The sequence below is a fragment of the Cannabis sativa genome, chromosome 2 (assembly GCF_029168945.1).
Source record: "Cannabis sativa cultivar Pink pepper isolate KNU-18-1 chromosome 2, ASM2916894v1, whole genome shotgun sequence".
In the NCBI taxonomy this organism is placed as follows: domain Eukaryota; kingdom Viridiplantae; phylum Streptophyta; class Magnoliopsida; order Rosales; family Cannabaceae; genus Cannabis; species Cannabis sativa.
In genome coordinates this window covers 51,526,378-51,550,742 of record NC_083602.1, presented here as the reverse complement: position 1 = coordinate 51,550,742, position 24,365 = coordinate 51,526,378, and the positions used below count along the sequence as shown (strand labels likewise).

General features: G+C 32.1%; 3 protein-coding genes across 3 annotated transcripts; 1 reads left to right on the top strand and 2 right to left on the bottom strand.

The window, feature by feature from the left end:
• Positions 1-2,414: 2,414 nt before the first annotated feature.
• LOC115718412 (histone H2B) lies at positions 2,415-3,144 on the top strand. Its single transcript, XM_030647189.2, has one exon. It carries the CDS (start codon positions 2,505-2,507, stop codon positions 2,946-2,948), a length of 444 nt encoding a protein of 147 aa, XP_030503049.2. The 5' UTR covers positions 2,415-2,504; the 3' UTR covers positions 2,949-3,144.
• A 5,597-nt stretch (positions 3,145-8,741) lies between these two features.
• Positions 8,742-9,469, bottom strand: LOC115718456 (histone H2B-like). The gene has a single exon (XM_061108850.1). It carries the CDS (start codon positions 9,380-9,382, stop codon positions 8,924-8,926), a length of 459 nt encoding a protein of 152 aa, XP_060964833.1. The 5' UTR covers positions 9,383-9,469; the 3' UTR covers positions 8,742-8,923.
• Positions 9,470-13,662: 4,193 nt separating this feature from the next.
• On the bottom strand, positions 13,663-21,080 carry LOC115719086 (ATP-citrate synthase alpha chain protein 2). Its single transcript, XM_030647996.2, has 13 exons — positions 20,738-21,080; positions 20,417-20,593; positions 20,170-20,331; positions 19,950-20,030; positions 19,251-19,302; positions 18,829-18,943; positions 18,643-18,724; positions 18,422-18,517; positions 18,189-18,290; positions 17,966-18,082; positions 14,413-14,529; positions 14,063-14,183; positions 13,663-13,949 (listed from the first exon to the last, which is right to left on the bottom strand). Exons 1-12 carry the CDS (start codon positions 20,834-20,836, stop codon positions 14,112-14,114), a joined length of 1,272 nt encoding a protein of 423 aa, XP_030503856.1. The 5' UTR covers positions 20,837-21,080; the 3' UTR covers positions 13,663-13,949; positions 14,063-14,111.
• Positions 21,081-24,365: the final 3,285 nt, after the last annotated feature.

Here is a 24,365-nt window from a genome sequence, read left to right as displayed (position 1 = left end):
TAATCTAAGATGAAGATTTAACAATTTTTTCTTGTTTTGCTTCTTTAATAGAGTATACATTAAAATTCTTGTATCTTTGAGTCTCCATCCTCTCTTGATCATGAGTAGAAGTTTGTATTATCTAACACTTTGTTAATAATTCATTAGAAACACTTTTAATATATTTAGTCTTTTCTTGAGAAATAAATTACAAAAGTTAGTATTTTTATCATTTATTTGAGTATATATTCTTGTACTAAATAGATGCATCTCAATTGTGAATGTATTTTTTCTATTTAAAATATTTGATATAATAATATAAATGTTATTTATAAGTTTTATTATATATATTTATTTACATAAAATATTATATTACATATTACGTAAGTTTAAGTTCTATTTCTTTAAATAAAATGTTTAATTATTAAAAAAATATTACATTAGGTTGTTATTTATTCCAATTCTTAAACTATAATAATATAATTGAATTTATTTTAATAGAAATTAAAATTCGGTTTAACTAAGTTTTTTCTTACCTCTTATTAATCAGATATATTTCTTGGATTCTTTTTATTCCATATGTTGTTGTTACCTCTTTTGGTGACTTGATTTGTATTACGACCGCTAATATATCTGTATTTTGAATGTTAAAATATTTAGATTTAATTAGGAATTTGCATAGAAGGAAAATATTATTAGTATATTAAATTACTAATTTCTTTTTTAGAAGACATTTAGGGGTCCAAATCATTAAAATTGACTATTTTGTATTAGGTTGCTGGTTTTTGTCTTCATTTTTTGTCAATTCTTCTATTTTTGTTGTAGAGATAATTATTCATTGGTATATATAATCTTTACAAATGGAAAAATTTAATAATAATATAATTTAAAAATATTAAATGCAATATTATGAGATAATTTATTAACTAAACTTTAAGCAATGTTTGATTTTATCTTTCTATATATTAATTTTTTTTTTTTAAAAAAAAAAATTATCTTTAAATGGTTTTTATAAAATTTAAGAATAAGATTCGACATTTACTTTTTTTTTTTCAAAAAAAATTCTGCCTTGATTTGACACTATCATTTTTAAAACTAAATATATTAATTTTAAAAACATATTATAAAATAAAGAAAAAGTTAAAAAAAAATAAAACCTTAAATTAAAATCATTTTTTCCATCGGTACTCTCTTTCTTCTTCTTTCCTCCCTCTTCTCAGAGAGATGACTAGCTACCCATCTCGAAGGTACTGGGACGACGGAGGCAGAGGACGACAGATCAAAGGAAAAAGACAAGATCAAGATTTATGGAACTTCGGGAAGTCGGTGGTACTCCGATCGTCTTGATAAAGAATTGTGTGAGAGAGAAATTGTGTGACGTGTTCTCGGCCATTCGTGGCCTCCGTTTCATTGCCGATATCAATGGAGATTTGTGATAAAGTTCGTCGTACAGGTTGGTGGAAGCAAGAGAGAGGAGAACAATTCAGATCTAGATTTAGTGATTTTTTTCTTTTTTTTTTTATTATTCTTCATTTCTTGTTTAAGATTTGAGATTGGGGTTTTTTTTTGTCTTGTTTTGTATCTGATATTAATTTTAAGTTTCATTTAGCTTGTGTTTGAATCTCAATTTGAGATTGATTGAAATAAATTGCGGTTATTTTTGTGGTGGTCGATAGCGGTGCCGTTAATGGTTGGTGGTGGGCTCACTGGCCGGTAATGGTGATAGTAGTGTCAAAGAAAAAAAGTTTGATATTGATTTTTTTTTTTAAACTATTGAGGAGATGATTTTCTCTTTGTTTCATTTATGATTATGACTTTGTGAATGAATGGGTGCTTTTACGAATGGGTGTCTTGTAAACGGCAAATGGTTGTCTTGGTCTGTGAATAATCTTAGTAAATAGAATGAATTTAAGGTGTTTGTTAAAGTTAACTTGTTTTTAAGTATATTCTGTTAAATGGACACCAAACCTTTAAAAGGACACAACAAAAATCGTTACATAACCGTTTTATATATTAGATAAGATATTCTCTAACATTTAAAAGAATTTATAATGTAGAAAATATTATTCAAACTCTCTATTTTAAAGTATAAAATAAAAAAAAAAATCATTGATATAATATATTATTTCAACTTTATTTTTAATGTGTAAAAATTATTTTAATTTTTTAAAATTTTATATATTATCTTAAATAATTATAATAAATACTATTATAATAAATTTGACTAATATTTTTTTTTTCATATGCTAAAATAAATAAGAGAGCACTGTATATATATATTTTGATGACATGGCAAGCACAAACCCGTTGATGAACTGTTGTATTAATCCCATGTCATCAACGGGCTTGTGTGTGCCATGTCATCAATCCGGACATTTATGTACCCACCAATCAAAAGCTTTCAACGACTAGTATATAAACAAAACCAACCTCCTCTCAATTTCATCGCTCTCGAATTTTCTCACTCATTTTCTCTTACATTTCCTCTCTGAAAATTTTCTTTCATTTTCCCTGAAAATTATCTGATGGCGCCAAGAGCAGAGAAGAAGCCGGCGGAGAAGAAGCCCACGGAGGAGAAGAAAACATTGGCCGAAAAGACACCTGCCGAGAAGAAACCCAAGGCCGGAAAGAAGCTCCCAAAGGAAGGCGGTGCTTCCGTCGGAGACAAGAAGAAGAAAAGAACGAAGAAGAGCGTCGAAACCTATAAGATATACATTTTCAAAGTCTTGAAGCAGGTTCATCCAGATGTAGGAATCTCCAGCAAAGCCATGGGTATCATGAATAGCTTCATCAACGATATCTTTGAGAAGCTGGCACAGGAAGCTTCAAGGCTCGCTCGATACAACAAGAAGCCCACCATTACATCTCGGGAGATCCAGACCGCTGTCAGGCTCGTTCTTCCCGGTGAATTGGCTAAGCATGCGGTTTCGGAGGGGACCAAGGCAGTGACCAAATTTACTAGCTCTTGAGGCCGTAATCTTTCTGTTTTTGGGTTTGGGTTTCAGTGGGTTCTTGAGTAACTGTTTGAACAAGTTAGGGTTAGGGTTTTTGTCTTTTGATGTAATTATTTTTTCTTTAATGATATAGATGGTTGTAGAATCTTGTAGTTCTGTAACTATTGATCTTTTGATAATTAATTGAAGGAAATGTTTTTGAAGGCATTAATATGTTAGTCATTTATATTAATTGGTTTCTTTCTGAATTTTTTAGGTGGTGATTTTATTTTGATGGGTATTTCAAATTGGAGTATTGTAATTAGAATGTGTCTCTTTATGCTCTTCTTCCTAATTTATTTTTAGACTGTTAAAATGATGTATAGTTGTATATTGAATTCATATGAATAATTATATGTGTAAATTGAGGTAATTGAGGTCAATTGTTTTGTAGCCATGATGTACAACTAGGGGTGTTCTTCCGATCCAATCCGCACTTTTTTAGTCCAACAACATTCAATTCGCACTAAGTGCGGATTTCATATTTTAGATCCAATCCGATCCGCATAAGAGTTTAAATCCAATTCAATTCAATCCACAATAATGCGGATTGGATTGGTTATTTTTGATCGGTTATTTTTTAGGATTTTTTTAGGAATATACTATATTAGGTAAGTTTTTACAAAAATAACGTTAATAATGTATCACACACAAAATGACGTAACACGTCATCATTTCCTCCACGATTACCTGCAAACATAAACACAACTGTTAATCCTAAAAATAAAAAATTACCAAAAAAACGTCAATTATATATACAAAAACTTAACATAACAAAAACAACGTTAGTTTTGAAAATAATTGCCAAAATAAGGTGGCCCATGAAAATTTCCCTTATTTTTTTAACAATAAATTATTTAATATTTCATAGAATTTTTTTTTTTAAAAAAAACTATTGTTTCTTAATTTCCAATAATAATCTATTTCTATCTCTATTTATATACAAATTAAACCAATATACATATATATCAATATATGTATACTTATCTTTAGATTTACATTAAAATATATATGTATCTACTATCTATTACTAAAATAAATAAGTTAGTATATATATATTTAAACTTTATGTGTATGTGTCTATATGAATAAGAATTATTTTTCTTGTGTTTTTTATTACAAAATAAATAAAATGCACCAACTCAATATATTACTAAAAAAGATTAAGAAATTAGAAGTTTGTATCTTTTTTTAATTAATATATATTATATATTATAATTTTTTAAAAATATATATAATTAAGTGCGGATTGGATTAGATCGGTTACTTTTTGAGGTCAAACAACATCCAATCCGCACAAGTGCGGATTTTAGATTTTTCAATCCAATCCAATCTGCACAAGTGCGGATATCCGCATTTTGCGGATTGGATTGGATTGGATCGTGCGGATTAGATTGGATCGGATACTTTGTGAACACCCCTAGGTCCAACAACCTTTGCCAAAGGTGTTGGGATTACTTCTTTAACTACTCATTTACATACACTATTTACAACTCATTTTGAAATTATAAAATATTTGTTTACATTGCCTCGTTATTTATGTTTACATGAAAAAAAAAAGAGAAATTTGCGGCCAAACCCCTTTATGTTTGTATTTGTAGACACTTAACCCCCTTATGTTATTTTTTGGTGGTAAAACTATCTTATGTTTACTTTTGTTAACAAATTTAAAGTATAAGTTAACTTTGACTGTTACATGCCACATAAGACTGCCACTTAGTACATTCATTTACACATGGCATATATTTATTGGTCTAAATAAATTTAATTATTTAAACATTATAAATACTAATTATAAATTATTTATAAATAAAATAACAAAATAACTTATTTTTTTTTTATAATTTAACAATTTTTTTGTAAATATTTTCTTGTCTCTGCTCACCCACCCTCATCATCACAAATGCCATCTTCATCACCACCCACCATTGGCCACCATTGAATCAGCCCCCAGTAAGTACAATCTATTCCTCAACTAAATCAATACCCAAACAAAAACCAAATTCAAGTTTAAAAAAATTTCAGTTTCAGATTTCAATTTCAATCCAGAACAAAAAAAAAAAAATAAAGAATAGAATGTAAAGGAGGAGATCTGCCTCTCAACTCCGGATCCCAAACGACGAACTTGAAGCTCCTCCACCATCAGGCGAACCCATACTCCGACGGATTCCAACGCCATACTCGAAGCTCCACATCTCGGCAAACATCGACAGATCCAAATGCAAAGTCGAAGCTCTACCGCTCAACTCCGACAGACCCAAACACAAAGTCGAAGCTCTGCCGCTCAACTCCGACAGACCCAAACGAATGGACGTAATCTTGAGGTGGTCGATAATTTCTGGGTTTGCGATTTGAATCTTGATTTAAGGGTTTGTTTATTTTGTTAGATTTATCAAAGAATGCAGAATATTTTATACCAAAAAGAAAGAAAGAAAGACACAAGAATGAAGAGGAGATGATGATTTTATTTTAAGTAAGTATAAAAGGATAGACTTAAGAGATATGTTTGGGTTTTTTCCAATCGGAGAAGAAGACGATGGGAGTGAAATATGAATAATTTTTTTTTATTTTGTTATTTTATTTATAAATAATTTATAATTAGTTTTTATAATATTTAAATAATTAAATTTATTTGAACCAATAAATATATGCCATGTGTAAATGAATGTACTAAGTGGCAGTCTTATGTAGCATTTAACAGTCAAAGTTAACTTATACTTTAAATTTGTCAACAGAAGTAAACATAAGATAGTTTTACCACCAAAAAATAACATAAGGGGGTTAAGTGTCTACAAATATAAACATAAAGGGGTTTGACCGCAAATTTCTCAAAAAAAAATAATATTGAAACTAAGTGGTAGTAATTTGTGCCCGTTTAAAATCTCTAATTTGGGCTAAAGGAATATTTTAATAAAATTTAATAATTATGAGCGATTGAGTATCAAAATGTAATAGGTTAAATGCATAATTACGTTAAGAGATATTTTTAATTTATTGATAGATTAAACTAGAATTACTAAAATTAATAACATGTTAGGTTCTCATTTAACAATAGGGGTATTTGGTCTACAATCTTACATACAAAACTGTTTGAATATTTTATCGATATAGCTTTTTCGTGATAATCTAAAAATACTTCGAAAACAATCTCGATGCATTTGAATTTCTAAAACAAAAGAGGTATCACCAAAATCTTTCATTTCAAAATGCTTAGAAAGAAATCTCTTAGTTTCGTGTAATAAGCATATATTAATAATAATAAGTAATATACCATCGACATATAATTCAAAAATATGCACTTACTCTCAGTATACTTGTGATACATACAATCATCAACAACATTCATCTCAAAACCAAATGAGAGAATCACATATGAAATTTCTGGTATCATTGAGAGGAAGCTTACTTGAGTATTTTTTTTATTTGCAAACTATTTTCTTTGGGTTACCACACAGAGTTTTCTGGTTGCTCTGTATAAATTGTCTCATCAATATCATCATTGAGAAATGTTGTTTTAACATCTATCTGAGGTAACTCAAGATCAAAGTGAGCAACAAGAGTCATTATTATCCTAAAGTAGTCTTTTGATGAAGTCGGAGAGAAAGTCTCTTTATTTTCAATGTCTTGTTTTTGAGTAGACTTTTGCTACAAGACGTGCCTTAAATCGCACCTCATTACTATTTTCATCCTTGGTTTTAAATATCTATTTACAATCAATTGCTTTTACACTTTCTAGTAATAGGATAACTTCTCAAACTTTATTGTCTTGCATAGACTTATTCTCTTCATTCATGGTATCATTCTACTTTTTAGAGTATATATACACAATTTTCTTGAATTGTGTATAATTTATAAAAGAAAAAAAGTAAAAAAAAAACTTTGAAATGAATATAATGGACCAGGCTTCGACGAGGAATCAGAATCAAAGAAACACAATAATATAATGAGAAAATTACATTCTATACTTACTTTACTTGTTTTAATTTTTACTTTTATTATTATATTTATTTTTATAGATGATATCTTCATTAGACCCTTTAGGATAATGTAAATTATATGCTAAATTTAAATGAGGAGTGAGTTTATATTTGACAGCCTACTCATAAAAATTGATACATTTTAATAAAATATAATATGAGATTATTTTTGATTAATAGATATAAAAAAAAAGGTATTACTCAGATTATCTCAAGTAACAATAATTTATCGTTTATGTAATGATTAACACTAACTATAATTTCATTTCCATTCAAATAGTCAAAACAAATTCCACCGCCCATCATATATATTCTTTATATAAAACAAAACAAAATCAAAACTAGTATAAATATATCACCGAACGTGTAAAATTCTAAGGGTTAAGTTGAAAAATGCCTCTTTTATTTATCAATTAATTAAATTTACCTCTAATTTTATATTTATTTGAAATATAACTGTTTTTATATGTATTGTACTTAAAATGCCCTTACATAAGAGGATCACATAGAGAGTATCTTGAAGTGATAAGGACAAAATTGGTACAATGTTTAAAAAAAGAGGTAAAAATAAAAGAAAATAATATAAAAAGGGTATAGAATGTAATTTTTTCGAATCCTAATTGCATGTAAACTTCAATATATATAAATTAATTTTATATATAACAAAATTTTTGATTTATGAGAAATTATTGGTAATTTTTTTTTAAAAAAAAAATTCTATTCAAAAATAATGTATTCTATTTTTCAATAGCTCAAATTGATATGGAGGCATTTAAATTATTGAATGACTTTTTTTTTAACATTAGTAGTATCTAAATCTAAAAATAAAATATCCCAAAATTATTCAGCATATTTCAACTCTAGATATAATCACATTTATAACTCTAGAAATTAAAATATATATAATAATTTTTTTTTTGAGGAAATAAACTTGTTATCATAAATTAAAAAGTGTAGTCATTTACAATAATAGAATTTATAGGCGAAGGTATACAATAATAAATTGAACTTTAAACCGCATATACAATTAGTTTGTTGAGAGAGATCAGAAAAAGAAAGAATAATATATGGAATTATTTTTTACCAAATCGTTTAGGTTTCCTCTCGGTATTTATTTTCATTTATATTTTTTTTCCGATCACAGTCCACTCCCACTACAAGCAAATTCTTATTGCCGTTTAGATGGATGAGTGAATTTACGAAAAATGGAGGATCTGAAACAAATTTACCGTGAGAAATTCAAAAAAATCGTCCCCCAATTTCAGGTTCTTATCCAATTTGGGTTTTCTTTTTATTCGTAAATCATTCTCCAATTTTTATGATTAATTTTTCATTTTCTAACATTTTGAAGATTTTTGTCTAATTTTAGTAAAAAAATTTTAACATAGATGAAAATTCAAGGATACATATCAAAATTTGAGGGCATGATTTAGTTGATATCATAATTTGGAGATGATGGTTCAGTACATAAAAATTAAACAAAAATCCTTAAATTTAACGATCTTAATAGTTCAAGAAATTTCTAACGGCTAAAAAAATTCAAGAGCACAATTTAATACATGTCAAAATTTGACAAAAAAATTACTAATTAGCCATATAAATATTATCTTTTTGACAGTTCACATATAATTTGGAAGAATTGAATATGGATTATTTAAATCCCTGAAACCATCTGAGTCATGAATAGCCATACTCGGCTTCCCATAGTCCAATTTGAAATACCCATCAAAATAAAATCACCACCTAAAATGTTTAAAAAGAAAACAAATGAATATAAAGACCCAAAAACATATTAAAATGTCTTCAAAAGCATTTCCTTTAATCATTTATCAAAGACCAGTAAGTAACTACAACTATCTATATCATTACAAATGACATAATTATAATGAACACAAAAACCCTATCCCTAATTTTTTCAAACAATTAGTCAAGAACCCATTCAAACCCTAACCTAAACACACAAAGATTACGGCTTCAAGAGCTAGTAAATTTAGTCACTGCCTTGGTCCCCTCCGAAACCGCATGTTTGGCCAATTCACCGGGAAGAACGAGCCTGACAGCGGTCTGGATCTCCCGAGAAGTGATCGTGGGCTTCTTGTTGTATCGAGCGAGCCTGGAAGCTTCCTGTGCCAGCTTCTCAAAGATATCGTTTATGAAGCTGTTCATAATACCCATGGCTTTGCTGGAGATTCCTATATCTGGATGAACCTGTTTCAAGACCTTGAAGATATAAATCTTATAGGTTTCGACGCTCTTCTTCGTTCTTTTCTTCTTCTTGTCTCCGACGGAAGCACCGCCTTCCTTTGGGAGCTTCTTTCCGGCCTTGGGTTTCTTCTCGGCAGGTGTCTTCTCGGCCAAGGTTTTCTTCTCCTCCGTGGGCTTCTCGGCGGCTGGCTTCTTCTCCGCCGGCTTCTTCTCTGCTCTTGGCGCCATCAGATAATTTTCAGGGAAAATGAAAGAAAATTTTCAGAGAGGAAAGTGAGGGAATATGAGAGAAAATTTGAAACTGATGAGAATTACAAGAAGTTGGTTTTGAATATATACTAACCGATGAACGCTTTTGATTGGAGCTTGAATAAAAGTCCGGATTGATGACATGGCACGCACAAGCCCGTTGGTTTAGGTTAATGTATTTGAAGATCGACGGCTGAAAGAGATACGTCGTTTCATGGGATTTATACAACATATCATGTTGTCTTTATTGTGTCTCGGGGGCAAATTTGATTTACACTGCAATAAGAATACATTATCATTAAATTTGGAGTCAATAAATATTTCCATATCAACTGTAACATTAAAAATTATACTAAAAAATATTTTTTATTATTATATTAATTTTTAAAATATGCATTATAAAATTTCCCAAAAAATAATTCTTAATTTTACAAATACAATAATATAATATTAATTAAATTATAAAAAAAATTATGCAATGACTCGACATATATATCGTGCACTGTAAATAAAATCTTAAAATGCTGCAAAAAAATACAATTTCGTTGGACGGCACATGCACTGCATATATGGTAAATGCAGTCTCTTTAGAAACTGCTCTAAAAACACACAACATTTTATTATTTTATATTAATATATCTTTAAATTTATACCAATTTTTTTTTTAAAAAAAAAAAAAAAATCCTTCCTTCTTACATGCCAACAAAATAAATATTTAAAATAAAAATAAAATATATTTTCAATATCAACACAAAAATAATAAAGAAAAATATATAAAATGTTATTAGAATTAAAAAAAAATGTATACATTATTCAAAAAAAAATATATGAAAATAAAATCAAAAATTTATTATTAAAGTCAATACAAAATAATGTACAATCAAAATAATAATAAAATATTGAATGTTTTTACAATGTACTCCTTTAAAAGGAGGCCACCAATACATTTTATATATGTTTCGGTATTGGAGAAAATTTTTAATTTATTTTTTATGATCATCTATGTTGTAGTTATTTAAGACAACCTCCAAAATTGTGAGAGATTCAGAATAATTTAACACGTCGGAAACAATGTTCAAACACTTTGTTGCATATTTTATTTTATGCGTGTGTGAAATAAACTGTTTGAATCCTATTTTTGTCATGTTAAATTTTTTTGAATTTTTCAAAATTTTACAGGATGTTGTAAATAACTACAATGAAGACAACCATGAAAAAAATTAGACTAAGAAACTCTCCCAAATGACAAAATAAATAGGGATGCATCGGTGGATCCCTTTTAGAGGTGTATTGTAGAAATTTTTTAAAATATTAAGAGTACATTTAAAAATATATATATATTTTAGGGTGCTTCCACATTGTACCCTCTAAAATAGATATACAAATACACTTCTTATCTGTTTCGGCATTTAAGAGAATTTTTTTTGTCTAATGTTTTTTCATTGTTAAGTACGTTATAATTATTTCAGACATCTTGTAAAAGTTTAAAATATTTGGAATAATTTACATATAGAAAGTTATGTTCAAACAGTATATTTTACACACTATAAAATAAAAGAGTCGCATGCAAACAATATATTTTAACCCTATTGATCATTGTGTTAAATTTTTCTAAATTTTTCACAATTTTATATGATGTCTTAAATAATTACAACATACGCAACTATAAAAAAATTGGACTATATTTTTTTTTTCAAATGCTAAAACATATTATAGTGCATCGATGCAACCCTTTGAGTAGGGTGCATTATTATCGAATTTTCGTAGTTTTTATTAATATTAGGGTGTTTATATAATTTCTTGATGTGTAAGTATAATGCTCTTCACTCAAGGAAGAAAAGCAAAAAGAAATTAGAAAATAGTTAGAGTAATTCCTTATTTATTTCAATATTTATGAAATTTTTTAATTCTATTTATTTTTCAAGGTATTTTTACAATGTACATCTAGTAAAATTTTAAAAAATTCGGAATAAGTTATAATATAGAAAGTAATGTCTAAACTATCTATTTCACAAATGTATAAAATAAAATAAAAATCACCCATGCAAAACACTTTTTAATTGTAAGCTCAATTCTAAAGTTGAAATTATTTTTGGAGTAAGTTGGAAAATAGCACTTTTATTAATCAATTAATCAAATTTACCTCTAATTTTATATTTAATTGAAACATACCTCTTTTTATGTGTATTGTACCTAAAATACCCTGACATAAGAGAGTTACATGGAAAGTATCTTGAAGTGACAAGGGCAAAATTGGTACAATATTTAAAAAAAGAGGTAAAAACGATAGACTTTAAAAAAGAGGGTAAAAATGAAAGAGGACAATATAAAAAGGGTATAGAGTGTAATTTCCTCATTATTTTTTATACAAAGAGAAGCCCTAACTCAAAAGTCCATCATGAAGGCCCAATTCATTCTTAATATCATCACACACGTGAGTTATTTCCCAAAGCGAAAATTACGGCAAAAATTTCTAAAAAGTTTACTTTGATGCAGATAAGTTTGTAACCTTGAAAAATAACGACAATAATCCTCAAGTTTGACATTCTTATAAGTCCGTTGGTCCTCTTTTAATAGATATGTTAATTCCTTCCTAAAATGCCTCGTGTTAATATAAAATGCGGCATAAGTTCCCAACCCTCGACACCATTTCTTTCTCAACAAGACTGCGCATGAAATCTCCAACCATTGGCTGAAGCCACTCACCAATACATTTTTGCTGAAGCATTTGCTATTTTCCACAATTTTTATGAGCTTTTCAAGTCACTATTTCACTATCTTATACACGAAAATACTAAGCTTTTGGAGTAAATTGGACCTATATGTTGCGAAAATTATTAATTACTACGCAAGTGCACGCAATCAAGTAGTATACTCACGCAAGTGAGGTCGAACCACAGGGAATTGGATTAATTACTATTAAATTATACTTATGATTCTATCTGGTAAAATAATACTTTTTACGAATCAAGTAAGACAATTCAAAAAATTAAAAATAACAAAGGAAGATTAATCAAGATAAGAAAATAGGGAGACGAATCCTATTGTTAAGTTACCAATATTAATGTCTAATTGCTATCCTTCTCTTGAAGTGAATGACATATTATAAATTAACCTAACTCTTTTCAGATCTTTTAGGTTCTAAATCTCATGCTCTCTAATTAATCTCTTAATTAAACTAACATGAAATGAGCATTAAGCAATAATCTATTTGTCACAAAGGCTATGTGAATACTTTCGTTTCACATCAAAACCTAGACTATCCAATTTTAGCATTCTCAATTCTCACTTTTCAGATTTCGAATTGAGATCATAAAACATGTAAAAGGTGATCAATCTTGCACATGGAAATTAAACACAAATATGAATAGTGTTCACAATCAAGATGGAGGAATGACAATTATTCATTAACTAGGAAAAACTTAAACAACATTCATCATTCTCCCTAAATGGGAGTTTAGTTCAAAACATCCATAATCAAATCCATAATTAATATTGAAATAGAAAAGAACATAGAAAAATTAAAGAGAAGAGAAAGAACTAGTTGAAGCAATTGATCTGGGTCGCCACAAGCCGCTCTTCTAGCCTCCTTCTTTGTTTCTAGGGCTCCAAATCTGAATGAACCCTAATTTTCACGAGCTCTCACTATTTAAACCAAGTCTCATCTTAAAAATTTGTGAAATTACAAAACTGCCCAAAAATCCCGTCTCTAGGTCCCCGTCGCGACGGGGTTAAACTTTGAAACTTCGAGATCCTCTCTGCCAGTTCCCGTCGCGACTGGCATATTCCCCGTCGCGATTGGAACAGGCAGCGACACAATCCTTAGTTTTTCTTCTCGATTCTTTCACCACTTTTCTTCAATTCTTGTACATACTTTCTTTAAACACCCGAGGACCTGAACTAAAAGAATCAAGCGTAAAATAGCCCTAAAACTAGAAACAAAGAGTGAAAACTAACTGAAAATATGACCCGAAACTTAGACTAATTTTAGCCTAACACTATAAAGACAACCTTTTGGCATTGTAAAATAAGATAGAAAAATTACATTTTATCATTCTTTGATTCTCTTTTATTATTATTTTAATTTACTTATTTTAGTAACAAAAATAAATTAATTAGAATAATAGTATTGGTGAGATTAAAATTTAGCTATTATACATTTTATTCCCAATATTTTTAATAATTCTTTTGTGCTCCATCTCCACATCTCATTTATTAAATTATTTTCTAAATTTAATAGTATCTTCTAAATCAAACACTTTGGAAAGTACACATTCACACATTATGTATATGAAAAGAAATTATTACATGTTGTTAAGCATGCACTTTTCTACCAAATAAATAAAAGAACAAAAGGAAGTAGGCAATGCCATTTTTTTCTTTTTTCCTTTTTTCTTCTTTTGAGGGCACAAAAGTTCCAATGCCATTTGAATACAAAGGAAAAATGTTCTTTTAGTTTCATGCGCCACCAACTCTATTTCTCCCTCTCTGCGTTTATTTTTTTCTTCCTTTTTTTGGGGCTAGTTATGTGCTGTTCCAATGACAACTGCACAGATTAGTTCCTTATTATTTCAGCAAAAACAAACAAGCAAACAAAAAAGTAAATCATAGTTCAAAGAAGGCTTAGGCAAATTGTTTTTGGTAAACATCTATTTCTACATTATTTTCTGGGCACACATCAACAATTTCAGAGATCAATGTTTGGACTTTATGCTGTGGACATAATGCAATCTATTGCCTCCTTGCAGATACCAGTCATTGTGGCTTCTGGTCCATAAACCTGAAAAGACCAAGAAGAAAAACACAATGAAAAAAAGGACAAAATGAAGAGCGCCTAAGGGAACTTCAATCTTCAGAAGAGCAGGAAATTTGACAATGGAATGCAGTTTCTAGTTTTCGATTAATATAAAATATTTAAACTCTACAAATTTGAGGATTATGGTTGAGTTTGAAGCTAATGTCTTAGTTAGCCATGTGCTTCTGCATGTGTATGTATTGTAATTTCATACCTCAAGGGGTACTCCAAGTTCTTCACCCAAAGCTCGCATCTTTGCCAAACCGGTCCGATAATTAGGACCGCCTCTTCGTACATAGATGTGCATTCTTGCTGCCTTCAGCTTTGATTCCTAAAAGTAAATGAAAATGAGGAACACACATGCATTAAGGGAAAGACAGGAAAGAGGCCGGGAAATGTAGAAAACAGACAAAAATATTAAATATGTAGTAAGTGGCTGATAGGAATTTCCTATCATCTCGGTACAACAGTAGCAAAAGAAGAGAAAATAGAGCTGATATATTGATATTAGAATGAAAAGATAACAAGTTGCTGGGTATTCGAGAGACCCAGCTCTCTCCCAAGAGCTATAAGCTCACTTAACTAAATCATTCACACCCCAAAACCCTTCTATTACTCTCATATATATACCATCTCAATACTCCAATTACAATTACTCATATACCCTTTTTATTTATCCTAAAGCCTAACAATACTGGCCGCCCGAAATTCACCTTGTCCTCAAGGTGAAGAGAAACAAGCTTCCACATGAGTCGTTGCTCGTCCTCTGTCAAAGAACCAAGTCAACTGGTGCACATTGTTCATACTGCGAAAGAGAAGACACCATTCAGTAAGCCGACCTCGCTCAAAAAACCAGCTGAGCAAAGTCACGTTCTTGCCAATGGTAAGACGAACAAGCGACAATGAAATTGGGGCAGCAAGTAGAGCGATCGTCAAATTGAATCCCGAAACCCAAACAAGAAAACAATAGACATCTGAGTTTGCCAAATTAGACATTGCTCCACTTCTCCTAGCTGCTGTCCTTTCGTTGTGAACAAAATTCAAATACATCATTTGGGTAGCTATTTTCATTGCACCATGCCGAAGACAAGAAGTTATGTCTGGTGCCAAAGCAGCTTCTTCATGTTTCGACCAGCAAGAAAATCCCCACAGAGTTATTGTTCTGCCCCTGTCGATAATCTTGCTTCCTCCCAGATGGAATTCATCAAGTTCAACTCCACTTTGCTCCCTCACTAAACGAACTAAACCTTCTTCTGTTTTGTTGAAGAAGTTTTCTGCAATAGGAAATGTCTCCCTGCACTTTTTGATAAAATCTTCATAAGCCAAATTAAGCTTATCCCATTGCTGAAGATAATATTCAGCAGCCTTGATGTCTCTCCAATTGAGAACTACAAAAGTACCACGCATATATGCAATTATGCCTGGTTCTACAGGATAATTCTTGTGGCCAAACCAGTAATACTTGCCATAAATTCCCAACAGTGAAGAAAGAGCACCCAAGATTGAGATTAGTTGCTTAATTTCTATGACTGGTAAACCAAATTGATGTTGTGAAGTTAGGCCATGCTTGAAACTTCCAAAAGTGATACTCCGTCCTCTGTCAAAAACCCATAAACCGCCAATCCCGATGGGTAAACGCGAGAAACAAGAATTACTCACCCAATTGTCACCGTTGTGCTTCACATGTAATACTTTAGCACATATTTCTTTTTGTTGGTGCTCTTGCCCAAAACCAGTAGGAAGGAAATAGGGATAAGACAAAAAATTTCCAGAAATGGAAATTAAAATCTCATTCTTCCATCTTTGTCTATCACTTGGTACCAAAATGGTGTTATGCAAGTTTGGCCATGGAGGGAATTTTTGAAAAATAATTTTTCTTCCCCTGTCGAAAATCCAGCAAACAAATAGTGCATTCACATTTTTGACGTACCCCATATCTGAACGTGAAGGTTGTCTTTCGGCCACCCTCCTCTTCTTTTTCGTGTTCGGAGCTGTGGTGCCGTACATCCATCGCATCTCCTTCTTGCAATACCCAGAGGGCTTTAGGCCAACCCCAAAGATGGGTACAAGTCGGAGTTCCTTCTTCCAAGGTGTCGATTGCCCTAGAGATATTTCATTCGCTGGATTCATGGCTATCGGATCCTCCCTCACTAGTACTGTCGTCGTCTCCAACTCCGGCGAACCCAACGCTATCACCGGTGTTGTGAGATTCTTCATGACCTGCCATCCATGGTGGTTGTCGTCGATTTGGTACTGATAACGATTGACTTTCTGCCTTTCTCTAGGCCAAAACAACGTGACCCGATGGATTTTTCCAGGATCCCAAAGGGCTGGCCCATAAACCTGATTAATTAATTTTGGGCTTTTGGTTAAGTGGGCCTGATCTATGAAGTGACTCAATGGTTTGGGCCCCTCCTGGTCAGGTTGCAAGAGCAAATGAAATAATAACATAATATTGTGACTTCTCTGATCCACAATCTTCTTCCCATACACGACTTGCTGTTCGTACAGGGAAGGCAGCGGCTGCTCTCTTTCCACGATGGGCAACACCCGCTCCTTCGACGTCTCCTCACGCTGGTGGTCATTCGACGTCGGTATCGCTTCCCTTGTGTTGGTGTTTTGTCGATCAACCCCAGATGAGATTTTCCTTGTAACTGGAAAGATCGACTCCTCCCTGTCCAGCGCTGGCACCGTCTCAAGCATCGGTAGATCGATCTTTATCTCCGATGTTGCGTGGCTTAAACTATTCTCCACTTCTTTTTCAGACAGCAACTCCGATTGAAAATCATGCTTTGATGCTTTGATTTCCACCATTTTCGTTGGAGGAATAAGATGATCAACGGAATGTTCATTGCCTCGCCGTACAATATCGTCTTCATCTCCATCTTCACCATCAACCCCAAGCATTTCTTCAGAAATTATTGATGGTTGTTCGACAATTAGATCGTTCCCACTCTTCAACTCCTTCAGTGTGCTACTCTGATATTGAAACCTCAGTTGTCCTTCAACGAAGAATGCTCTGGCTATGACTTCATGGAGTGTTCTCAACTTATATTCACGCACCTTCCTCTTCACCACCACCGGCAGATTCCCAATAAATATATCACAGAGGAAAGTTTCGGGGATATCCGACAATTTTGCTGCCACCGGAATGAATCGTATCCAAAACTCCAACACCGAACTGTCATATCGGAGAGCCATCAATTCGTCGAACGGATCGTTATCCATTTTCGAGCAACAATTGAATAACGTGATGCGGAATTCCAACCAATTTTTGATTGGATCTTGCTCCTCCACTGCTTGAAACCATCTCCAAGCAACATCCTCTAAACATGCTTGAGCCACAGCAACCTTCTTGCTTTCTGGGGTCTGATAATCTTGAAAATATTCTTCTATGCGAAGAACCCAGCCATACGGGTCATCTCCATTAAAGAGCGGTAGTCTTGGCACCGTAACGGAGGTCACAAGATCATGCTCTGATACCATTTGATAGGAATTTCCTATCATCTCGGTACAACAGTAGCAAAAGAAGAGAAAATAGAGCTGATATATTGATATTAGAATGAAAAGATAACAAGTTGCTGGGTATTCGAGAGACCCAGCTCTCTCCCAAGAGCTATAAGCTCACTTAACTAAATCATTCACACCCCAAAACCCTTCTATTACTCTCATATATATACCATCTCAATACTCCAATTACAATTACTCATATACCCTTTTTATTTATCCTAAAGCCTAACAGTGGCTTCACTAGAAGTAGAACACACCTTCTCCCTTAGAGCACGAATAATTCCATTAAAAGTAGCAGCCACATCAGTGAAATTAGCAATGCCCCCTCCAATTAAAAGGGCTCTCTTACGACCATCAGGGTCTGCAGTGGCACACTGCAGCATGAGATGAAATGCAAAGAATCATTTAAAATGGCAACACTAAAATGAAAATCTTAAAACAAGATGCTGAAATTGAAAAACTTAAAATAGATTATATTACATCAATAACAACTCGAGCATATTGTAAGACTTCATCCTCGTTTGGAGCTCCACTATATTCTGCATAATTACCAAGCTCGGATGCATAGCCCAAATCTCCAACCTATAGATCACATTGGATATCAATGATAAAATAGTATAAGCAGGCATAAAAACCTCTAGAATATATGGAAGAAAGTAGCACATTGCACCATGTTATACAGAGATAAGAATATGATGAGTTGGACCACTTACAGTATCAGCATATATAACACTAGCTCCTCCCCCAGCAACCATTGTCCAGATGCGTCCTTTCGGATTCAAAACAGTGAACTTCAAAGACGCACTTGTCTGCAACATTTATTTGACAACATGATAAGTAAATCTGATCACCACTGTGTAAACTTCAATATCCATATGATTTTAATGCTCTTAACTTTGAAATACTATATAACTTAAATTGAATGTGAAATTACTTTTTCATCTAATGAGTGAATAAAGCTTTCTGTAGGGCTCATAACTCTTCCAAAAGGAAGGGGAAATTCAATGTTTCCCCACCTGGAAATGAACAACACAGATGAGTTACACTCTAGAAAGAGTAGACAGTAGATGTGAAACTGAAAAGTTCATAATGAATTTAAGCACAAAGTTCTTGAAAATACTTTTGAAAGTTCTTGAAAGCAGCAGTGTCGTCCAATTCCCCTCTCATATCCAGTGGATATGGCTCTCCATTGACCAGCGTAAAAGGATTCATTTCCAGAAAACTAAAGTCCAGATCTATTGAAATAGAATTGACGAGTCAGAATCCAGAATTTAAATGTTTTCTGTTAAAAGGCAAAGATAGCATTATCATTCTTTTAAAGGGAAAAAACCCACTATATAAGCACGGCCAATTAGATAATACTTGGGAGTAACATAAGAAAGGCTAAAACCTCTTTCTTTTATGCAATAATTGCATATTTTTCTACCCAAAATGAAAAAAAAATATATCCATTGCTTCAAATTTATGTACACAACATTCCAGCAAAATGATAATGTCCTCATGAAGTTGTAAATTAACATACTACCTGTCAATAATTTATACCTTGAAATACTGCAAAGACACCCATTAAGAAGTCACCAATTTTCCCTCGCACCTGTGAACACAAGTATAATCAGGACATATTACAATAACACAATAATGGAAAGTACGATGGTAACAAAACCTCAGAATAGTAAACACCATTTATCACAACTGTATATTCTTTCACCCTATTCTATATCTTCTTAAGGTATTAAACATGAAGGAACAGAATGACATTATCAAAGAAAAAGTGTTATACTGTACCTTTGAGAAACAAAAAAGGGCCATGCTATGTTATACCCACACTATAGATGTTGTGTTTGTGGCTACAGAAGTAGATGTTAGATACAGGACGTCAACATCTAATGTTCAAATTACTTAAATATTTTTTGCTTTCTCGTATGCTAAACACAGTTTTTAGCTAGGGAGTTGAGAAAATGCCAAACAGTACATAACCTTGGTGACAAAGTCTTTAGCCGGGGGTTGTCAACGGTGGATAAGCTTGGTGGTGACTATATCTTTAGCTAGGGGTTGTCAACAATTAGGCTAAATTAGTTGAGACTACGCCGAACAGTAAGAACTAGCATCCATAGTCAACAACTTAACTTACTTTTTTCCATATTTCTGGAAGACCTATGAAGATGGCATACTCTGATCTCCATCAAAAGATAAAATAAACAGTTATCACCTAACTATAACCCAAGCTACGTTCAAACCTACCTCCAAAGGAAGTGTAGCTATCAATGGAGCGCATGACTCCAGCGTCAATGATTTTTCAGTAGGAAGGAATATAGTCTTAACCTGAAGTATGTCACAACAGTTGAAAAAAATGGCATAATTTAGTCAATTCATTTCCATAAGTGGTAAGAGAAGATTTAATCCAAAGAAGAACAAAAATCCACACAATGAAAACATCAGAGACATTTTCACACTAACATACCTTATCCCAGTTCTCTTCAATCTCAATACCTCCACATTCTGAAAAGCTAATGGTAGAGCCAAGTCTGTCAGAAACTATTGAAAGGTAATACTCTTGATTGTGGGGAACAAATGGCTCAACAATAAAAGTTGTTATTGGTGCCTTGCAGCCACCCATCTCAACCTGAAAATTATTCAATTATTACAAACAATGTAGAAAAGCAGGCACATTTGAATCTCAAATTTATAAATTAAGCAAAAATAATCACCTCCTTTCCCAGACGTGCTTTAACAAACTCAGCAACCTGAGCAAGATCCAAGTTCAAAGCAACCAAACCACTCTTCCCACGCTTCCCAAACAACATATCTGGTTTCACAACCAACCTTGTGGACGAAAGCCATGGCTGCTGATTCGTCAACTCAGTAAAATCCGTTGCTTCATTCACCTAAAACAATACCCATCCAATCACAATTTCGAACCAATTCTACTACATTCATTACTCATCAGCCATTACAATACAAAAAACAAGGATTCAAATTTCAATTACTAAATACAAAAACAGAAAAAACAGAGAAATGGGTATTGAAACCTGAGCAGAGGAGATCTGGAGGTCGATAGCGGCAAGGCGCTTGAGATGCTCCTTGAGGAGTCTCTTGGAGTCGTACTCTCTGATCTTCTTCCTGGCCATGGTGAAGCTTTTACTCTACTCTGTCGAATTTAGATACAATTAACCCAATTTCAATGAAGGGTAGAGAGAAGAGGTAGGTGGGCAGTGTGAGAATTGGGTTTGGTTTGGTTTGGTTTGGTGGTGGGTGAGTTATGAGTGAGTGATTAATAACTTCGGAAAAGCTTAGAAGAGACGTTCAAGCGCAGAGTCTACTACGTGCTCAAGTCCCACCCAGTCCTAGATCAAATAATGACTCTCACTAATAAAAATGTTGATACAGTATAACCTCTATTTAAGAATACTCTATTCAACAATAACCTCTAATTTGTTATAAAAAAATTAAGTCCCAATTTGGGACAATGATAAATAAGAATAACCTCTAAATTATAATTAGTTATACATTTTCTAAGTCCCGTATTAATAAAGTATACCTCTATATAAGAATAATTACATCTTAATAAAATATATACATGTATTTTGTAAATTTATTTATGTAAAATTAATAATTTTATTTTAAATTCTAATACATGTATGGAATTATATTTACTCTAATATATTTCTATTATGATATATTATTAATGATTATTTATTGTTATTATTGTTATATTGATAATTTTTAGTTTTTTAATTTTTTTTTTCTAGTGTAACTCTATTTAGTTATAACCTCCCAATTAGAATATAATTTACTTGGTCCTAAGTGTATTCTTGAATAGAAGTTCTACTGTATATATATTTTTGGGTGATTCTACGATACATCCTCGTACATAAAAAGTATGTATTGATGCACCCTTAACTTATTTCAGCATTCAGAAAAAAATTTAGTTTAATTTTTTTTTCATATTCATGTAAGTTATAACTATTTAAGATATCCTACAAATTTTTGAGAAATTTGGAATAATTTACAATATAGAAAGTAATGTTCAAACAGTCGATTTTACACGCGTATAAAATAAAATAGTCACGAGTGCAATACACTGTTTGAACATAGTTTTCGGCATGTTAAACTTTTCCAAATTTCTTAAAATTTTACAGGATGTCTTAAATAACTATAACGTACATGACCATAAGAAAAAATTTGTCTAAAAAATTATTTCAGATGCTAAAATAGATAGAGGTGCATCAATATATCCATTTTAAGGGGGTGCATTGTAGAATTTTCCTATATTTTTTTAGGGATATGATTTTTTCCATGTAATTTTACGGAATGTATTTCGTGTTACATTAGATGGGTCTCAGTGAGGCTGTTCATCCGATCCAATCCGTACTTTTTTGAGATCGTTTGACCGAAAAATTAAAATAAAATCAGATGAAAAAGATTGCAGCATCACAATTAACTTTAATAATACTTATATTTTGTTTTATCCACCGCTTAAAATACACAAAAGTAGGAACTGTTACAGCATGTTCATTCAACCTTGTAACTTAAGTACTCAAATATTGATATATATTTAAGAAAATAAATGTTAAAGGCACCACCACCTACTAGATATCTTATATTACTATTGGTATATTAACTATTGGGTCTCATATAATTTAATTTAATATTTATTATAGAATATCTCTAAGCAATTATTTTATAAGGTGATATCTCTAAATGGTGCTAGCACCACTGGTGATTTAGAGCATTTTCAATGGTGAAGTTTGGAGAGAATATTTGGTGATATGGAAAAATGCTTGGAAGGAGCTAATCATTAGAGAATTATTGGGGTAGAGAAAGCTTAATATTTTTTTTTTGTTGGTTCTCTCTGAGAGAGTGACCCTGGTCCCTGGGGCCTTCACCTAGTGTGTATCATGCTGGGTTTTTCTTGGTGTGAAGGACCCTGGTAGTGATTCTCAGGGAGCTTTTTTTGGTCCTAACAGGTCTTTGGTTATTGTGTCTGTTGTTGTAGGAAATGTTTTTCATGTTTGTTGTATCTTCCTCTTAAATTTTTTTCTTCTGGTTGTGAGTTTCGAGGTGTAGTATTATGGGTGACGAACTTAAACATCTTACGACACTAGCGGATGGGCTAAATGTTGATGAGGATGAGATTTGGGATTCAAATGAGGAGACTGCTCAAAAGTTCAAAGAATGATCGATGGTAGGAAGAGTTTTAGCTAGAAGAAATTTTACTGCTAACTTTTTCAAATCAGTTTTTCCAGGAAATGGAAAAAAGAAGTTGGTTGGTCGATGGAAATTATTGCCAAAGAGAAGGGATGCACAGTGGTGGGCTTATCTTTTGAAGATAAGGTGTTGGCGGAAAAAACTTACAAGAAATCCACTTGTATTTTCATGGTGGTATCTTGATAAGTGAAAAATGGCCAGCCACAGGGAGATGAAAAGATGCGAACTTGAATACGATTGAGGTTTGGATCAAAATGAAAGGTTTTTCTCCAAATGCTTTAACCATTAATAATGTGAAACACATTGGAAGCATGGTAGGAGAAGTCACTGAGGTGGTTTGGCTGAACACAAATGAGAGATGCGGTTAGAGTAAAGATCAAATTTCCTACAAACAAAGCTATTTTGTGGGAAGATATATTCCCAGTGAAGGCAAACAGATCTAGATACTGTTCAAGTTTGAAAATCTTCCTATTCTTTTCTATAGTTGTGGATGCTTCGGACATGAGAAAAATGATTGTGGGAGGAATGTAGCTAAAGTGAAACATGAGATGGGTGATATGGTTCTTCTGTATGGGAACTGGCTCAAGGAAGATACTAGATTATCTAGTTGTTTTAATTTGTTGAAGTTAACGTCGGTGGTGGACTCAGGAAGAGAACAACAGCTTGTCGGAACAGTCCAGAGCTAATGGTGACTGGAGAAGTGGGAAAAACCAGTGATGTATGGAAGGTACGGAAATGGAAAAGGCGCATGGGGGAGAGCAATTGGCAGGTTCAGGAGTTAGTGCAGAAAAAGTTGGTAAGTCCCAAAGGTGTTTCATACAAAAGGAACATGTTGGGATAAGCCAAACACTTGGAAAGCCAATGTCATATTTATTAGAAAAAGGTGATCAGAAAATGAGTGGGAAAGGGGAAGGCACAGAAGTAGTGGTGAGTCAGCAAGAAGTAGGGGTGAGCATAGAATCCAGAAAACTGAAAAAATCGTTCAAATCGATCTACTGAACACCGTTAGAACTGAAACCGACGAAACCGAAAACCGAAAAAACCGCTAACGGTTAAAACTGCCATTAAACGGTCAGTTTTTTTTTGATAATAAACCGACCGAAAAAATCGAAACCGACCGTTATACATATATATATTAATTTATTAAGGTTTTTTTTTTTGCATGTATTATAGTTACTAATAATATAAAAAAAATATTATATTGTTTTTTTTATTAATATTAAAGTTAAAAGAATAAAATAATTAGTTTTTGAACAATTAATTTGTATGTTTGTAGTTGTAAAATGTAGAATAATATATTTATAGAATAAATTAGATTATTTTTGTAAAAAAAAAAGTTCTGTTTGGGCCGTTTAAACCGACCAAACCGAGGTTCAAAACGGTCGGTTTTAAGATAAGTTCTGGATTGGTCTGTTGGTTTTCAGATTGCACCAATCCAAACCGAAAACT

Excerpts from the sequence above, each read along its gene's own strand:
- LOC115718412 (XM_030647189.2), top strand. The coding sequence starts at position 2,505 with ATGGCGCCAAGAGCAGAGAAGAAGCCGGCGGAGAAGAAGCCCACGGAG.
- LOC115718456 (XM_061108850.1), bottom strand. The coding sequence starts at position 9,382 with ATGGCGCCAAGAGCAGAGAAGAAGCCGGCGGAGAAGAAGCCAGCCGCC.
- LOC115719086 (XM_030647996.2), bottom strand. The coding sequence starts at position 20,836 with ATGGCCAGGAAGAAGATCAGAGAGTACGACTCCAAGAGACTCCTCAAG. Across the intron at positions 20,332-20,416 it reads AAGCACGTCTGGGAAAGGAG|GTTGAGATGGGTGGCTGCAA; the intron begins GTGATTATTTTT and ends AATAATTTTCAG. Across the intron at positions 18,725-18,828 it reads GCTTTCAAGAACTTTCAAAA|GTGGGGAAACATTGAATTTC; the intron begins GTATTTTCAAGA and ends GTTCATTTCCAG.